Below are 18,824 nucleotides of genomic sequence, written 5' to 3' on the forward strand. Positions count from 1 at the left end.
TGTAGGTTTGTTATCTTGTGTTTTTGAAGGACAGAATCTGAGTGCACAGTTAAATTTACAAAGAAGTAATGCTCGGCTAAACAGATTTACAAAAAAATAATATAAAATACCTCTTTAAATGGAACAAATAACTACTGTGCAATTTCTGACCCTTCAAGTGACATTGCATCCCCCTTGAAGAACCTTTTCTTTGACCTGGAAACCAGTCCATTCTTATAAAAACCAATCAAAAGTTACCATAAATACATTGACGTCAATGGGGACATTGTCCTGTTCCGTTTAAAATAAATTCTACAATGAATCACATTTTATTTGAGACACAAGGCTTTTCCGGGACAAAACGGGCAAAGCAATCTCAAAGGGAAAGTGTCAGTGTTTTCAGAACTGCTTCACAACCGTATATTACTGTAGCTATATCACACATATACACACTGTCTCATAAACAATACCTATGCACACTATGGTCCATAAATGCACACTCAATATCTCACAGGTGAAAGCTTTCATTCCCCACTGCTGAAGCCCCAGGCAATGTGTTCACCCCAGCAAACAGAGCATGATCTCCCCTTCTCTTGCTTTGCCTAGATATGTGTGAGCACAGGGGTGTGTATGCATGCATACACGTGTCAGTGTATATTTGTGTGTGTGTGAGACTGTGCTCGCCTGTGTCGTTGTGCCAACAAAGCACAAGGAACTATAGAGAGAGGGGAGGATCAGGGGAAAACATGGGTAGAGAAGAGAGAACAACGGAGGGCAGAGGAAAACAGGAGTGAGGTAACAGGGGAGATCAGAGAGAATGGAGGAAATAACGAGCAGGGGAGAGAAGAAAAGGGAGCATCAGGACAGGGCAGGAACACAGGAAACACTATGAGGGGAGAGGTAGAAAGGAGGTGAGGGAACAGGGTAAGGAGGGCAAGGTGGTTTAGGAAAGCAGGGTAAATAAAAAAACAGGATCATTTGAGTTGTGAAAAGGTGAAAGATCATATGAGAGCTGGAGCAGATGAAATGCAGCTCTAACAGATAAGAGGAGATGGATCAGGAGGGGAGAAAAGGCCTAGGGATGGAAAGATGCAATCTCTGTACCAGACCCTACACTCGAGTGGACAAAGCTTCTGGTAAGCCTGATCTTAGTGCTTATGGAAAGCTCTTTCTTGCAGCTGCACTGTTTGTCCACAATCTTCCACAAAAAAAAAAGAAAAAGACAGCAGACACAGATAGTGGAAGCATTGCAACACAAATTAGCCATAGAGAGTTCACAAGTTTAAGCCTTAATGGTGTCTTCTAATGGTTGTTTGTGCCATAATGAACCAAAAGTGCAATAACAGTCACTGTCCCTTTATATCTTTTATTTTTTAGCACAAGTGGAGGAGGGAACTGGGGAACATTTATAAAAACTGTCTTTGCACAAATTTGTACTTAGCGTATGCTCAGATTACTCCACAGTATATTTATAGAGCCTTCCCTCACTCTGTTTTTCTTAATTCTTATCATCTGTGCTGTCGGTGTTATTGGTTTTGGAGAGGCAGCACAGCATCTAATCTGCTTCCTGTTTTTGAATGATTCACTCCCAACTGCAATTTTACATTTTTTGAATGTCCTAATGCTATTTTAGTTATAGAGAACACTTCCGTGACTTCTTGTAAATCAGCAGTTGTCAAACTACTAATAAAAGGAACTAAACCAAACCTGAAATAACTGTTTTTATTAGCAATATGTTCCATTGCTTCAAAAGAGACTGTCCATTGACAACTGGTCAGGAATAATAATGAAATTTCTGCTTGGGTTCTGTCGAGTGGATCAAAGGGGTTATTTAGCTGGTAGGCAATTTGGTCTTATGGGTAAACATTTCCCTGCAGGATACATTACTACACCAGTGAGAAATCTAAAAAAAAACTCTTTAAGGAGTCCCAAAAATATTATTGTAGTTATGCTTTTTCTTTTTATTTCCTCTCCTGTCTGCCCACTGCCTGCAACTGGAGCAAGGGCAACACTGAAAGCAGTACACAACTTCATCTGATAACACTAAAGCTCATTAATTAGCAACATAGCCGTGGTTATGCAGTAAATTCTGTTTTGTAATTCTTGGTCATGGCTTAGAGCCTCAGCTGGTTGCCTGGCAACCTCACAGCAATAGTCAAGTAATACTTTCAGCACAATCAGTGTTATAGCACAAACTCTAATACTAATCTAATGATGTGCATTTATTTTAGGAATTTTTAATTCTGGGAGGGGAAAATTAGGTCAAGTAAGCAATGAAGGGATGCAGACTGTTTCTCTTTTCTGGAAAGAGTCATTACAGAGTATGTATCTCAGTTCTGGGGGCACTCGTGGCCTTCCAATTGTGCCTCTTTTATTAAGTAAAATATCTTGCGGCTTCATGGATAGAATAATGTTTATTTGTGTGCTTGCTTGCTTGCTTGCAGTTTTGATGTTACAAAATACTGCCCTTTTTCCTTCATTGGAAAAAATGGAACTGGATAGGGGGTGGATCTTAAAACACGTTGGGATCCATCACTACCATCCATCACTACCATCTGACACAGCTATGATGCTGTGAAGTTACATGCATCTCATCTCAAGGTAAAAAAGAAAATACTGAGCTGTTTGTTTCTGTCACATGTTCACCAACATTATTGATTCCTTGCCGTAATATTGGCAGCAACGTAAACTTAAATCACAGAAGCAAGAGGCGTTCTTGTTGCAAACATTCATCATACACAGATGCACACTGAATTGATAGTATCATTCTCTCTGCTTTGCCAGAGGGCTATCATAAAATTATCATTTATTTTGTCCTTGTGTTACCATAGATAGGTGGCTTGCCATTTGTAATTTATGTGACATCCAACCACATTTATGAAGCAGGGTTTATGATGGATTTATGTTCTACCTACCAGTTGCATGAGTGAGGCCCCAGACCTCCTGGCCATAGACATCAGTCTTGTTCCAGACCAACCTGTGGACCAGACCAGGCCCCGCAGGATACCACCGCTGGTATAACCTTCCTTGGACAGATGCCCGGACATGAACCTTGGACAGACCCCCAAGTGGGGAGACAGGGGATGACGGGGAAGGAGGTGTGAGGAGGATTCGCAGCAGAGAGAGGTAGCCGGCAGCACGGGTGCTCAAGTAGTTCAGTTTCACAAAGGCTCCAGGGATGGAAATTTCTTCCTGCACCGCCTGCGGAGAACAAGATGGAAGGCAGAGGGAGAAATACAGGTGCCAGAAAGAGAATAAATGAAAAATGAAAAAAGAGAGTGAGAGAGAGAGAGAGAGAGAGGGAGAGAGAGAGGTCTTATGATTACTTTGTATTTGTATAATAAGTTATAAGGTAATAAGTGCGACTGGCAGGTACAAAAAAAGCGGTGCAGTACAGTCAGGTGCAGAACACTAAGTAAATGTCAGCCAAGTTTTCTTTTTTAATACACGGAATGAGGGCTGCACTCTCTGTATAATTAGACTTTATTTTGTGAAAAAACAACAAAAAACACTCAAAATCTATTAATATATCAAGGTCATGATAAAAAGTGAAAGCCACATGTTGATTCAGTGATCACCTTTCTAAGATCAATATCTCTAATATATTTTCTTTAGAAGTTAAATGGTTTGACTCAGTGTCACAGGTAAGCACATCGGTGTTGCTAAGCTGACTGTGAATACAAAGCACTGGTCTTTTCATTTATTCGCTTGCTGCCTGGTGTTTTTCATCACGAGGATAAAATGTCTCTTCATTCATTTTGATGATCTGTTCATACAATCTGCTTTGATTCTGCAAAATAAACTCTGCAGATAATATATTTGTGGATGTGACTGATAACATTTTTAATTAAAAACATCTCTTTCCTCCACCACAAAAGAATAATGTGATAATGGAACATAATGGATGTGACATTTTCTTTTTTTAATGTGATTAAATAGTGGAGAGTTTTTATTGCCAGCAAAAAAAATCTTGTAAGTATAACTATACCTTCATCACCAGTCTGACCTTCACATCTGACTTTCAGACACCTGATTTGCTTTTGTGGTGGGGAAGTATCTGGCTGTAGCACCAATTTGCATTTAGCTCATTTCCTATTTGCATGATGCAAATAGGAAATGAGCTAAATTTGCAAAATCCTGAGAGAGCAGGAGCTGTTTCAAATTGCATGCACGCTTTATTTTTACAGTCATCTGTGCACACTGTACATTTGTATTTTTTTCTACAGATTGTAGACATGCTAGTGTTTCTCAGCAGCTGATGGATAAACATACATTTATAGTATCACTGGCAATTATTATTTCAGATCTAAAGAGTTACCATGAATATTATGAAACTATTACTACACATAATGCTGTGAAGTGTTCCCTCAGAGTATGAATTGTAAACATTTTAGGACCACAGTGTGTTTTGAGTTTGACATATATTAAATATTATTGAATGCATTGATATGAAAATATATTGAGAATGTAATGTAATCATTATTTTCCATTTATTTCTGACAGATTTAACAGCTAATTATCTTTCCAATTAATTAGGTAATTGCTAAACCTAATCTCAGTTTCTGTAAGTCTGATGTCCAACATCGTGTCAATAATCAGTCTAAGCACCCAAGGACATTCAATTTACTGTGAAATAAAGCAGAGAAAAGCAACAAATGCTCTTAATTGAGGAGCATAAACTTTTTTTTGTCTCCAAAATGATCATTGAAATAATCACCACAGTGATTATTTATTCTTTTGAGAGACAAATCAGAATACTTGAATGTTTCTATTCATCAGCCTGCTGTTCAATGCCCTTGAACAAACTGTAGAATGTTGTAGTGTACCTGTAACTCGGGCACAGGCGGCCCCTTCTCTGCACAGGCTCCTGTGTATCTAGGCAGTGGGTAGGGGAGCACCAGTGGGTAGGGACTCAGAACACTCCTGATGTCACATTTGGGGGACTGAGGTTCCTCTCTAGACATGGTCACCTGATCCAGAACCAGGAAGTTGTTGTTTGGGGTCCAAATGGTGCGTGTTTGTGGGAGGAAAGGTGGACGCTGGAACATCAGGGTAACAGACATCGCTCCCATGGTCACCAGGTCGAAACTAGGAGTGAATGAGGAGTGAGACAAAGTGGGTTTGGAAGAAAGGTGGTAATAACACGACACATCGTCTGGGTGCTTGCTTTGCGATTGGGTCTCTACCTTCCATCCTGCCTACTGATAGTGTAACCATACTCAGGATGCTGTGGGAAGGTAATGTTGACTCCAACTAGAGGGGAGCCATCTTGCAGCACGACGCTACCTCGAATCACTGCTACCCGGCTGCCAAAACAAAGACGGAAATTGGAGAGAGACAAAAAGGAAAGGAGATAAACAAAGAGGGGGAGAGATGACAAGTTTACAATGATAGAGAACATAATTATTGTTTGATGAGAGTGGCACATTGTGACGCAGAAGCGAAATGACCTTGTGCGTGATGACAAAGCAGCTGCATTTATTCTGCTAAGAACATTTCACTATCTTACAAAAAAAAACTGCCAAAGACTGCCACGATACAGGGACCATAAATATAGCTTCCCCCACAGTGAAACATTTCAACACCTTGTCATGTAAAAACACAAACCTTCTACATCATGTTTATATTACACTGACAGTCACACCTGCAGCAAAGGAGGTTCTTTGAATAGGCCTTAAACTATCACAGACATCTATGCACTTTGGAAATATTAATCCTGATTTTGCAGGTAAAGTGTGAAATACACTGCTTAAATCTGGGAAAAAATGCTGCACTGGTCAAATGAAGACAGATTTAGACAGGGATATGTGCTTCACAGACACACACACATACACACACATACATACACACATTCAATGATGGAGTCTACTCCGGGAAAAGGATAAATGAAGGATGGTAAGTGTTCTCCGGGTGACTGCATAGCCCCGTTTGTTACTCCTGTCCTGTGAAAGCTGCCATTGATTTCTCCACTGAAAAAACTGCCACATAATTAATTTATTTGTTTATTCATCAAGTGAACCAAAAAAAATGCTCTGTGCCATTTTTCCAGCGCATCTGCTCTTGTTATCCAAAACCAAACTTTGTAGGTCATCATAATGCTGGTGAGGTGTATTTCCGCTATTAGCTGGCAGTGAGAGGAGTATTGAAAAATTTATGGTGACACTTTTATGACTGGTGTAACTGAATGAGACATTAAGCATTAATATGTACCAAACAAACACTCTGTAGTTGTAGTCTGACACTGATACCAGAGGATGGGACAATGCAGTGAGTCTCCAGGGTAACACAGATCAGAGGTGTATGCACAGGCATGGGGACACATTAAAAGCCTCATTCACACAAACACACACACACATATTAAATAAATAATGGGCAATGGGCATTATAATTCATTAATACAGATGTATTTGCTCCATTACCTTCTAACCATGTCTTTCAATATACTCTACAGCAGGAGAACTCAAGGACGCAGGCACACAGAACAAACAGCTGAAGGTTTCTGCATGCACTCACACAGTCAGCCGCACAAAGAGTAAATAAGCACACACCTGGTATCAAAGGGCACGTCTCCGGGGAGGGTGTGTGTGGCTGCTTTGCCAAGGAGGAAGCGTATGCGGCGGTAGAAGCTGCGAGTGTGTATGCTGACGGGTGAGGGGGGTGCGATGGGTGGCAGCGGGCTCTGCTGCAACAGGGCCAGCGGGTCGGCGGAGCCGTGACACAGGGGGTCAGAGCCACAGCTCAGCTGCTCACAGCAGTCGGGATCGACACAGTCCATCAGGCCATCTGAAACGGACAGCAGGACAAGAATTTGCAAAACACTAGACAACAAAAATTCACACACAAGCAGTGTCACGGATGAGTTGGTATTTGAATTTATTCGGTTAATATTGTACTGCAGAACAGTGAGAAACTCTGCTGGAGCAATGTTAGAATGAACTGCACACGCTTCATTATTATCACAAGTATCAATCAAATGAAATTTCTTAGGGGACATCAGCGCACAATTAAAGCATTTATGGCTGTAAATGAGACTTGAATCCCGAGCATTATTAGACTGCGATCCATAAAAGTCCAGCGTAAACAATGAGCTACTGATACAAACCATGGCGGCAGGTAATAGGAGCCAGGCTGGCATTTGTGTTTCCTATTTCAAGCCTGTTTCTGAAAAGGCAGGAAACATTGCTGACATTTAAATGCATCTGACCACAGAGCAGAGAGCTAAAGGCCAACAATATTCTATTATAACCTACTCCTACAAAGGAAGCATAGTACAATGGTTGATTTCCATAAGATTCACTATGAACTTGAAAGCCACACTTATTAATTGAATTTCAAATCATTGTCATTAAAATGGACACACAAGTTTGTAGCTAGTTATGCAGACGTGGTTGTTAAACATTAAGCAAAAAAGAAGCACAGCAAAAAAAAAGTGGAGCGTCATAAATATGTATGTGCATGAGATTTTACTGCTTATATGTGTGGAGTAAATGCTGTTTTTTTCCAAAGGGAAGCACAATGCTTTTTTTTTCTTTCCTCCCATCCAGGCGGAATAATTGAAACTCTCTCTTCAAAGTTCCTCTTTATTCTCTGATTACTTGTGATAGCATCTTTCCATCTCTGTCTATCTTCAGAGACAAAAAGATTGCTGTGAGAGAAGGCTATGAGAGCCTACCGTATATCTGCCAATTAAGGGAGATGGCTGAATTGTGCACTAGAAAATTATGGTATTTGAAATGCTGTGCAGAGAGGTGGAAGCACAGAAAGATAAGAGAAGTCTAAATGGTCTTCATACAGTTTTTGTCAGGGGGTCTTTCAAAAGAATAATTATAACTAAGCCAAACGATTTGATCTCTGCAGTACAAAAATTTGGTTAATCAATATTCATGCATGTTTTAGTACATTATAATATAATGCAGTGTGTGTGTCACACTTATTTTTTCCTGCTTATATTGCCATATTAATATTTAAAGCCTGTTGTTTAGCTTCTATCAGCATCTCAACCCCCACCTCAACTCCCTCATTTATAAACACAGAGTATATTCAGGATCATATTCAAAGCTGTAGCGTGTGTGGTATGTTGTCATCATATAGTCCCAATAGGGTGCAAGCTATGCAAACACAGGATCCTACACTTTCCATGATGCAAATCAGTAGCTCTTCAGTATACAGTCAGACATCATCCACCGGCTTATATCTGTGCTTTCTTGCTGAGATTAATGTGAGAAAAGTCATATTTGTCTATTCAGGTTACCACATAGCTCAGGCTGCATTCAATGTATGAAGAAAATTAAAATTATATGGCTGCTCCTTTTTTGCCCAGCACATTGACTTATATAGTGACAATATATCTCCTTATATCCAACAAGCTGTATCCTTTTCCCATTTGATCCTCTAAAAAATAATTTTACTTAATAGTGAATCAAAAGAAAACGAAAAAAGAGGCAATAAAACTGTCACAATTCTTCATTGTATGACTGAATTAACAGTTCATGCTACTCATAAACAACAAGTTATGTATTACTGTGATGGTTTTTTATTCCTTAAAGATGAAAACACATATTAATAACGAAATTATTCACAATAATAGTTCCACATAATCCATTAATTTGATACAGAACATTGTTTCCTACACTGTTGGCATGGCACAGTCCTGCTATGACTCGTCTCCACTATTCATCCCTCATTTTACAGTCCACAGGGCATTTTTATTTGCACGGCTCTAAGGTTTTAATCCAGAATAAGGACCTGTCATCTATGTTTTGAGCAGCAATCAACACTGACCCTCTGAAGTCAGTCATGCAGCTTTGCTCAACAATGTGCAGAGGTGGAAAAAAGCTATCAGAAGCTCACACCAGTGAAAAACCGATACTACACAAAATACGTACGTGTCTCAGGTTTCCTGCTGCTGTGTGCACTGATTCAACGCTACTTCATCACAAAACGTGGAACCACAAAAACAAGCTTTTCCACCAAACAAAAGCAACGCTACCTTGTTTGCACTGATGGATTACAGCGGCGGCTTAACGGTCAAGTCCATAATGGATATTTGATGGAGTTTCAAAGTGAATGGGCAGAGTTGAGAGCAATGTAATATTGTACTGTTTTCTTACAAGTTGCATGCTGGAGAAGCCGTTGTGGATAGGGCTGAAATGACGAGGAAAAGATTGTAATAAGTGGAACTCCAGCTACTGTTGAAATGTTCTGGAGAATGAAAAACAGGCCACACGGCTGAGAGACACGCACCTCTCACCTGTCACAAACACATGATAGCCAAGAAGTAGAAATGTATTCTGCACGGTTTGCTGTATTTAGACTTGTGAAAATTTCTCTGAGTGCCTTTTATCCTAGCAGGTGGTATGCATATTAGACATTTAGCTGTGATAAGAGGAAAAGCAGACACACACACTTGCACAAATGAAGACACACACACACACACATACACCCACAGAGAAATACATATTCAATATAATAATGACCAGCAGGACTCTACAGGAGTCCCAGCAGGACTGGGGCAGCACGGAGCGATGAAGGGGGAGGAACAATGAGGAAGATTTTTCTAGCAGGAGAAGCAGGACGGGAAGTAATGGAATGGAATGGACAATCTGCCAGAAAGACAGAAATGAAAGAGGCAAGAAAGAGAAAAAGCGATAGAAAATGATAGATGATGTTAGAATGTCACCTCCGTCGTTGTCTGTTCCATCACTGCAGTCAGTTTCCATGACAACGCTGCATCCAGGCCCACTCCATCCAGCCTGGCAGACACAACGCCAGCCGCTCTGCTCCAGGGTACAGCGTCCATGCCCGTTGCACAACCCCGGGCAGCCATCTGAAAAGGTGTGTCCCACGTGCATGTGTTCACACACACACACAAACAAACACACACATTTTTGGCACTGGTGAGCATGTTGGAGGAGAAAAATCTAAAATCGAAATTCTAAATAAAAAACAAATTACCTTTCACTACAACATCCAAATCATGAGTGACTGTGGAGGAAGTGAGAACTGTGTAAGAGAAAGCAATTGTAAATTAAAATTATCCGAACAAAAACACCTTTTAAAAAATAAATAAAGAAATACATGAATCTAACTAATCAAATTGTTACAAGACACAACTGAACACTCCCACTGCGCACCGATGTTACAGTGCTCTCCTTCCCAGCCAGGCTGGCAGATGCAGGTCCCGTCGTGGCACTGGCCATGCTCTTCACAGCGAGGATGGCACGCTCGCTGGTCGCACGCAGCGCCAATCCAACCCTCCTCACACTGGCATTGGCCCTCTGAGCAAACGCCATGGCTGCCACATGGCACCGGGCACAGCTCTGCCGAACAGGTGGGTGGAGATATGCGTGAGAAAAAAAAAAAATGTGTGTAAGAGTGAGAAGAAGGGAGAATGAGAGGGAGGAGAACAGATGGAGGAATTGAATGTTGGAAGAAAAAAAAAGGGTAAAAGAGGCACAGGGGACACAGAGAGCAGAAAAAAGTTTAAGAAATCTGAATTGGGGGTGAGCCATCGGATAAAGGTAAGAAAAAAAAACAAGCGTTAGAAGAGGATAACCTTAGAGACTAAAAAGTCTACTTTCTCACAATACACAATCTTCCCACCTCTAATAGCTGAGCTCCCTGAAGGAGGAGAAGAGTGAATAGACTCATAATAACATCCAAATGATTCGTATTTGCACCGCATATTTAAACTACTGGGACTCCAATTCAGCTCTATTATTCTTTTTCTGACATTTTGATCAGATTTGGTGGGTGTGTTAATACCCCTCTTTTTCCACATCTCTCCATCTTTGTCTCTATCATCTTTCTCTTTTCCGTATCTCTTCCTCTTCCCTGCTTTTGCAACATCCCTTTAAAATCCCCCCCACCCTCCTTTTTTTGTCTTCTTCCTCTCTTTTGCTCTTCTCACCATCTAACTCTCACTCTCTCTGCAAAAGCAAAGCCTCATCCATCAGTAAAGAGAGCAAAGTGCTGGAGGCACACAAAGACTACTTATCCAGCTGCAGTAAAAAGTTATTTCAATTTAAATATACATAGCATGGAGAGGGAGGAAAAAGTGGATTAAAGTTGGAGAGTTTTTCAGCTCTCTATTAGAATTACATTAACTTAGCTATGCCTCAACAAGACCAGGACATAGAATTGCTTGGTCCTTTTGATTAAAAGCCCGGCAGGTAGAGGGAGGGCGCTCATATCTCAGATATTCAGCCACGGTCTATCATTATCATGGGCTATATCACTATAATAAGGCATGCATACATCTGAGAGCAGGCGCTAATGCCAATTGCCTGCAAATCATTGGTGTGCACAGGAAAGGGGATCCTTCCCAACACCAGCATTAGGTTAGTGTGGTGGAAACAGAAAAAAAGCTGGTCTTATAATGGCCATTTTCCTCTGTCAGCTCACGCTGCAAGGACAAGGACACTTTCTCACTGTGTACTGCACCACACTGCATTCTATATATTAGACACCACAGTGCACATGCTTAGTCTGCTATCGCTATAGCTTTTTCCTTTGATTCAGTGCAGAACTGTTGTTTTTTTTAAGCAGGCTAAATTTGAAGTTATATATATATAATCCTTTTTATAACCACTCACAGGCTAATATGTTCAGGTAAAAGGGGAACGCAATATACATCAGCAAGCTTTTAAATGCCAAACTGAATGTTTCTCAGAGCTGCAGTTTGCAGCAGAGAAAAGGGAGTTCTTTTTTTCTTGCTGGTATTGTTTTTTCCCTCATTTAGCCAAAGGAAACATGTGTGTCCACATGTCTGTGTGTGTGTATATGTGTAAATGCACAGCAAAGTGAGGGCTAGTGCACTGGTGTGCTGCAGTCATGAGGGGAAATCTCATTTATGACTAGCATGAAGAGTGGTTGCAAAAACTGTCCATGTAAACACACACACACACACACAAACACATTTCAGAGTGGCTCCAATCCATATTTCTCTCTCATGTCTATCAAATCCCCAGAAAATGGTATTTGGCGAGACCATGCGTGCTACAAGAACACTGGCAAACTAGTGATGTGCAGTTTCAGTTTGCAGTGTTTTTTTCTGAATGTGAACAATAATCCTCAGGTCTTACCAGTGTAGCAGTCTGGTCCCGTCCAGTTGGGTTGGCAGGCGCAGGTGTCTGACTCAGGGAGATAGGTGCCATGTCCTGAACACTGCTCCTGACAGGCTGGCAGTGGGTCATCACAGCTCACTCCCGCCCAGCCTGCAGAGCAAACGCACTCCCCACGCACACACACGCCGTGCCCGCCGCACTGAGGGTCTATACAGTCCACTGCAGATAAGAGGGGGGGTGAGAGGAGAGGCAAAAGTAAGTCAGAGGGGAGAAGAGGGAGTGAAAGGGTGGGTAATGGGGGTGGTAGAAAGTGGGGGGGGGGGTCTGTCTCATTATAATCATCAGCTCACCGAGTATGAAAGCAGTGTTCTTTGCATCCCATCCAGGAGTTAACCACCCTAGCTACAATCCCTGTATCTGTTCCACAACATTACACTTCATAGGACACTTAGAACTGAGGCTTTGATAGGGGGTGAAATGTGTGTGTGTGTGTGTCACGGTGGTCTAAGCTACGCTGTGTTAGTGTGTGTAATTACAGCCCTGAGCGCCGAGCCAAAGCTCAGCACAGTTCGGCTCAACTCAGCTGAGCTCACCTCCGCCGCTCAAGGTCAAATACCTGAATCCGTCTCCACAGGCCAACACACTCAATGCAACAGCAGGGGGGTCTTTAGGACAGCCACGTCATCCGTTTATGATCAAGTGCAACATCATAATTGTTTTAATTACCATGGCTTTGTTTGTTGTGGTTAATTTATAGGGTGGTTTTTACATAGAGAGATGGAAGAGGATGCGACAGAGCCTGTTTTCCTGCTGCCTGCTCACTGAGACAAGAATCATTTTAATTGTCATATGAACCATTAATGCATTTTACTCACTTGACTTACAGACTCAAGTCTTACACGGAGAATAATTTATAGAGTAAATTGTATAGTACAGTCTAACGTGCTGAAGAATCTATAAACAGTGCACTTTATTAGGAGTACAGAAGTTTTAAAAAATTAAAGGAAGCCTGACAACAAAGCATTACAAGGACTGTGACTCATCTTTCTTTGCATTGAATAATGTTCAAATAAACCATTCAGTAAACCAACTTTACATAGTACAAGGTCACTGAATCTCACTGATTTTGCACGAAGCACAGATAGTTAATATACTCATTCCCTAGTTTTTTTTTTTTTTTTTTTATACCATGAATAAAAAACTTGAGTCAAATCAACCCCCTGGCCTGATTTGGTCACAGACAAGTGTCTGTAAGTCCAGGGCCAGGCAACTAGTGATCCCATCATGCTTTAGATAATGTAAGCAGAATGTATAATCGGTGGCTCTGTGAAACCTGTCAGCTCTGTGGGCTTGCCACCATGAGGGACTGCTGTCAAATTACATGCAGTCATTTGATCCTTTGTCTGTATGAAATATTGATCAGTGTTGTGTTAAATTAGATGCTTACCTTTGTTAAAAAGGGCAAAGTCATTCCCTAGAATGTGAGTAAGGCGTCAGTGCAAATGCTGTTATGAGGTGTGTGAATGATTCTGAAACTTCTCACCTTGTTCACAGTTGACCCCCTTGTAGGCTGGGCTGCATATGCAGATACCCTGGATGCAGGAGCCATGGTTGGAGCAGGTGGGATCAATGCACTGACCTTCCTCCACATTACACTCGGCACCTTTCCATCCTGCCAGGCACACACACCTTCCCTTCTCATACACACCGTTACCGCTGCACAACACCGGGCATGAATCTGCAACAAGACAAACACAGATTTCACTCACATACTCAGTATTACACCCATGCAAACACATACACACACACACACACAGGGCCGCAGTATATTAGCTGGGAGACCGCCGTAACCTACAGTGAGTGGAGCCACGCTCTCTTATCTCAGCTAGTGCGCGGATTCAGCAAATCCTCAAGCAGCCTCTGTCTCCCTGTCTTTCTCACATGCACATACACACTCATGCGCACGCATACACATGCACACACACACTCCAGCTTATCCCTCACGCTGTTTCAATTTACTCAAGCACCACCTGAGCCTGGCTACCACGGCAACCCAGGAATTGTAGAAAATCCTACCAACGTCACCTCACTCGCTCTGAACAGGCCGTGAAAACAATCGTGAAAACGGAAGATTAGGAAAAGAGAGCATTAGGGGTTTATAGAATGAGAGTGGAAAGCAGAGCTATCTCCATGCAGAGATGGAGAGTCGTGCAGCTAATGTAATGACAGCCAGGTAGAATAAAGTCAGTGAGCGTCTGATGACACACTGGCAGTTGCAGCTCGGGACTTCAAATGTATTAGAAAGATGAAGCAGAACCATCGTCTTTTTTCCGGGATAATTTGCAACGAAGGCCCTGAGCATTGATGCATGCGGACACGTGTTAGGTGTTTGTTTGATCCCTTGTTAAATCTAACACTCTGTACCCCCACAGTAATATATTCACACTTCGCTTTCTACAACTCTTCCTAAAACTTGCTGTCTAACTTTTCAAACAGAGAATATTATAGCACAGGCAAATGAGCAAAGATGAGAGGAACGCATGAATAAATGATGAGCGTAAATAAATCATAGGATGTGATATCATATCACCTGTTTCTACACAAAGAGACAGATGCAACTACAGTTGTACAATACTTTTACAAAAAAAATGACTCTCTCAGGGAAAGAGAGAGGGAATAAGAAAGGGCTGAGAGAGAAAATAGTGTCAGGTCTGAGAGAAACAGAAGCAGGAATGAATGAATGACAGAAGATAAAAAATACTGATTTGTGACTGGTAATGGATTCAATGAACTAAGGTTGTGTAAACATAATCCTTTCACTGATGTGACTGATCCACATACTATGAATTCTCTCATAACAGGGCACACATAATGGCTGGTTGGTAAGAAAGGCTGGGTAACAAAAGTTACAAGAAGTAGTAATAAGACAGCAGTTCAGCTGGTACACAATGCTTGGGAGCCATTGTTGCACCTTTATCTGCTTCTGAAAATCAATAACTCGCTAACTGCTTACATGACAATGCATATTTGAATGCATAGATTTCCTGTTTGTAACATAACACTGCAACACATCTGACTGCAATCTGCATCAGTCTTTTAAAAAAATTATAGTCCACACTATGTAAGAGGTAGATAATAGCAGAATACCGCAAACAACACCTTTCCTAATTAGGCCTACAATGCACAAATCTTTTGTCATGATGGCTTGAGGCTGAGTGTCACAGACACCCCCCACACACACACACCACATTTTTGAGCTTATTTTTTCCCCTGAGATTTGTTCTCAATAATAAAAAATAACACAAAATAGCACCAGCATAAGGTAACAAAATGAGATATTTTTACCTTTGGCACAGTCAGGACCCAAGAATCCAGCGAAGCAGTGGCAATGTCCAGCCACACACTCTCCATTCCCATTACAGTCTGTGGAACATCCGTCCATTGAGTCTGCAAAAACCACACACACACACACACACACACACAAATAAACACAATCACAAAAAGGCAGAGGAAATAAAACAGAACTTGAAAATATTCCACATGTAACTCCATAAACTGGCATAGCTCTCTGTTATTGAATGAGAGATCTGATAAGCAATGGATGGCTCCCCAGACACAGGGGCTATATTAGATTAGTCTGATCCAGCTGCTATCACTCTCTGGGGAACGGCCAAGCACTCACTTACATTCAGTAGCACTAAGCACATTATACTGCATTACAGGTTGGAAACACACTGCACGCAAATTTACAAACATCAAGGCTTAATCAACAAACTGTTTACAAGGGTGCAGTTTGGAACGAGATTGAACAACATAAAGTCTGACATCATGAGTGCACAAGTAAGTGGGGGAATGGGTAATGCTGCGTCGCCACTGTGGATACACTGTGGGCATGGTGAAGATCAATGTGATGCCTGTTCCTACTAGAGCTTTGTCTCATCTGAACGTGTGTTTCATCATATCCGTCTGTAGGCTATATGCGTTTCATCATATCCCTCAATCGGACTTCAATTAGCTCCCTTCCTTTTACTGTTCTCCTTTTCTCCCACTGATATGTCCATCATGTCAGAACTCATTCTACGGGTACAGTCAGCGTGGCAAAGACAGATAAAGAGGGAGAGCACTTTTATGCGTTTAGAGCATTATATAAGCCTGGTGAGCTCTGTCAGCTCTGCTTGAGGTGGAAGATTCTGGTAAAGATCAGGCTGGCAGAGTTGGAGATTTCAACTGTGCTGCCGGTTGTCTTGTGCCAGACGAGCTCTATCTAAGCTAGATAGAGTAATTAAAATGGGTGTCAAGAATGTCATCCTTTATTTGACCCTGTGTCGTCCTGCTTGCCTCCTCTGAACGGGTATCGACTCCAGAGTCAAACCACTGCAGTCCCCTGGCTCGCTCTGTTCAGGGAGCATGGATGACAAATCCTTCAGTGGCATAGCTCGCACACACGCGCGCGCACACACTTTTACAAACACATGCACGCAAAGTTATTATGTGACACTCGCCTTGAGGCGCGTGTGACACATGCTAATGAGACAGGCTCTGCCAGTAGCCAGCAGCACAGCGTTATCCTCCACAGCAGCGCATCACTACAGAAACCAAAGTCATTTTCACCTCCATCACCTGTCATCGTCATGCTGATGGAGAGAAGGAGTGGCAGTCATCTTTTCTCCCACACAGTCAGGAGGACTCACAAACCTTTCTCCACATATGTCTCTTTCTTTCTCTTAAAAAAAGCCTCATATATACAAATTCCAATATTGCATCTGGCACCTGACACATGCAATGAACAAAAACTCATCTGCAAGGTCAGCAAGTTCTTTTTAATCCAGTGGAGGTGTGTGATCTGTCAGTGTGCTGAAAGATGCAGGGTTATAAGAGGGCTAAAAGCCCTGTATCTCCCAGGTCAATATCTCACCCATAAAAATCTCCAGGCAATTAACACGTAATATATGTCTCTATATGTTACTCTGTGTGTGTGTGTGAACACATGTATGAGACACCCACTCTGTTCTTTCCAATGACTAAACCCGCTCCTGTTAGAAATCACTCATGCCATAAGTTATTGAAGTTAAATGCTATTATAAAATGGGTGCTTCCAGCCAAGTGATCTGATTGGTCAAATAAGCATTCCAATTGTACTTTATGAGCCAGTAAAGTTCCAGCCATGCTTTATGACCCTTGGGCTTTATTAAGAGAGAGAGAGAGAGAGAAAAGAAAGAAATGGCTGCTCAGCTGACTAGAAGTATCCAGCCTCCAGCTAACCACCATTATTGTTTATCATCAATTTTGTTTCGGATATCTGTCGAAAAGCTTTCATCATATTTTGTGTCACTATAGTGCCAAAAATATAATATTCACAGGGATGTGCAAAGGCAGGTGAAGTACAGCAATTATGCATTAATTAAAGCACCACTCTGTGCCTGAGCTGATTTAAAGAAGGTGGTGTAGGAGTGGTGGAGGTAAAATGATAAAAACATTAAGCAAAATCTGTTGTGGGTTACATGTAAATGTCCATAAGACTGTGGAGGAAGAAAGATAGGGCTTTATCTCCATCTACGAGTGCAAAATATGCAAGAAAATGCAACATGTCAGGCATCACTGTCATTCCTATATTATGTTTACTTAGCACCTTACATCTCCATATTGTATCCATGTATCATATATTGTGCTCATACCGTGTACTGTACTCTTTTTGGATTATAGTGACACTTATACTCTGTACTTAACTGCATTTAATGTAACTTAATACCTCTGGCACAAGAATTTCCTTCGGGATTAATAAAGTTTTATCTTATCTTATCTTATCTTATCTTATAATGATATCTTTTTTTAAAAATCAGCAGATAGTCCCTGAAATCTTTTGTCAACATTTATGTGTGCCCCATTTTGAGAATGACTGTATACCATACACACACATCAGCATATATTACAGTAGCTATATCAGCATTTATTCTGATAATATTCTGTCCTGGTCAGCAGCCCCAAGTAGGATGTAACTTAATTCTGTGTGTGAATGGATGACAGAACAATATTATATCTTGCGACTGATAAAGGTGAGTTCATCTGATCAGATACATGTGGTTTATAATGTTCTGCTTCATTCCAGCTCTTCTTCTTCTTTTTTTTACCTTTATCAGGATGATTATTGTGATCATCAATGACAACTTTTGTCCATCACACAGAACCACCAAGACTAGGTATTACAGACAGTGTGTCTATGCACATAAGCATATGTTCCATTTACTGCAATCAGCATCATTTCAGGTCCGTTGTGTTCTCATATTTTCCTCCTTGTGGTACTCTACATTGTATTGATTTCATTTTATTTATTTATTTTGATGACAGTCTTTTGCTTTTCTCTTATTTATACTCTCTGTTGCGTTGTATCCAGTTACTATTTGCTGCGGAAAAGCTCAATTTCCCGACAGACATCATCTCATTTCTCCATAAAATGCCACTCTCCTTAGCATAGTGTGTCTCTTATTAGAATTTACTGTACTGTGGCTCCATTGTTTTGATTTTCTGTCTCCCAAACAGTGCATTACCTGTTCATAAAGGTGTAAATGTGCAGTGAAATGAACTTTGACACGAGTCCATTAATATCATTTTCCTCTTTCAGGCTAAATCATTTGCTTAATTATTTTATATTATTTTATTATAGCTTACTGCTATTCTGAGGCCATCTGCTGTGTCTATATTTATTCTGATTATTGAAGAGTGGCAATGAAAAAAAAAGATCCTCTGCTTCCTGTTTAGCTCAAAATATGTGATTCAAAAAAG

The 18,824-nt window shown here is 41.1% G+C and overlaps 1 protein-coding gene across 1 annotated transcript in view; it reads right to left on the reverse strand.

Moving 5' to 3' along the window:
* tenm1 (teneurin transmembrane protein 1) overlaps window positions 1-18,824 on the reverse strand; it is a 134,995-nt gene that overhangs the window by 47,359 nt on the left and 68,812 nt on the right. Inside the window, exons 9-17 of the mRNA XM_028415599.1 lie at window positions 15,390-15,491; window positions 13,588-13,782; window positions 12,063-12,263; window positions 10,113-10,298; window positions 9,659-9,805; window positions 6,528-6,762; window positions 5,166-5,285; window positions 4,806-5,067; window positions 2,895-3,180 (exon numbers count right to left, since the gene is read on the reverse strand). Of these exons, the coding sequence (XP_028271400.1) occupies window positions 2,895-3,180; window positions 4,806-5,067; window positions 5,166-5,285; window positions 6,528-6,762; window positions 9,659-9,805; window positions 10,113-10,298; window positions 12,063-12,263; window positions 13,588-13,782; window positions 15,390-15,491 (1,734 nt within the window). The remainder of the gene's footprint in view (window positions 1-2,894; window positions 3,181-4,805; window positions 5,068-5,165; window positions 5,286-6,527; window positions 6,763-9,658; window positions 9,806-10,112; window positions 10,299-12,062; window positions 12,264-13,587; window positions 13,783-15,389; window positions 15,492-18,824) is intronic.

This window comes from Parambassis ranga, chromosome 10 (assembly GCF_900634625.1).
Source record: "Parambassis ranga chromosome 10, fParRan2.1, whole genome shotgun sequence".
Classification (NCBI taxonomy): Eukaryota; Metazoa; Chordata; class Actinopteri; family Ambassidae; genus Parambassis; species Parambassis ranga.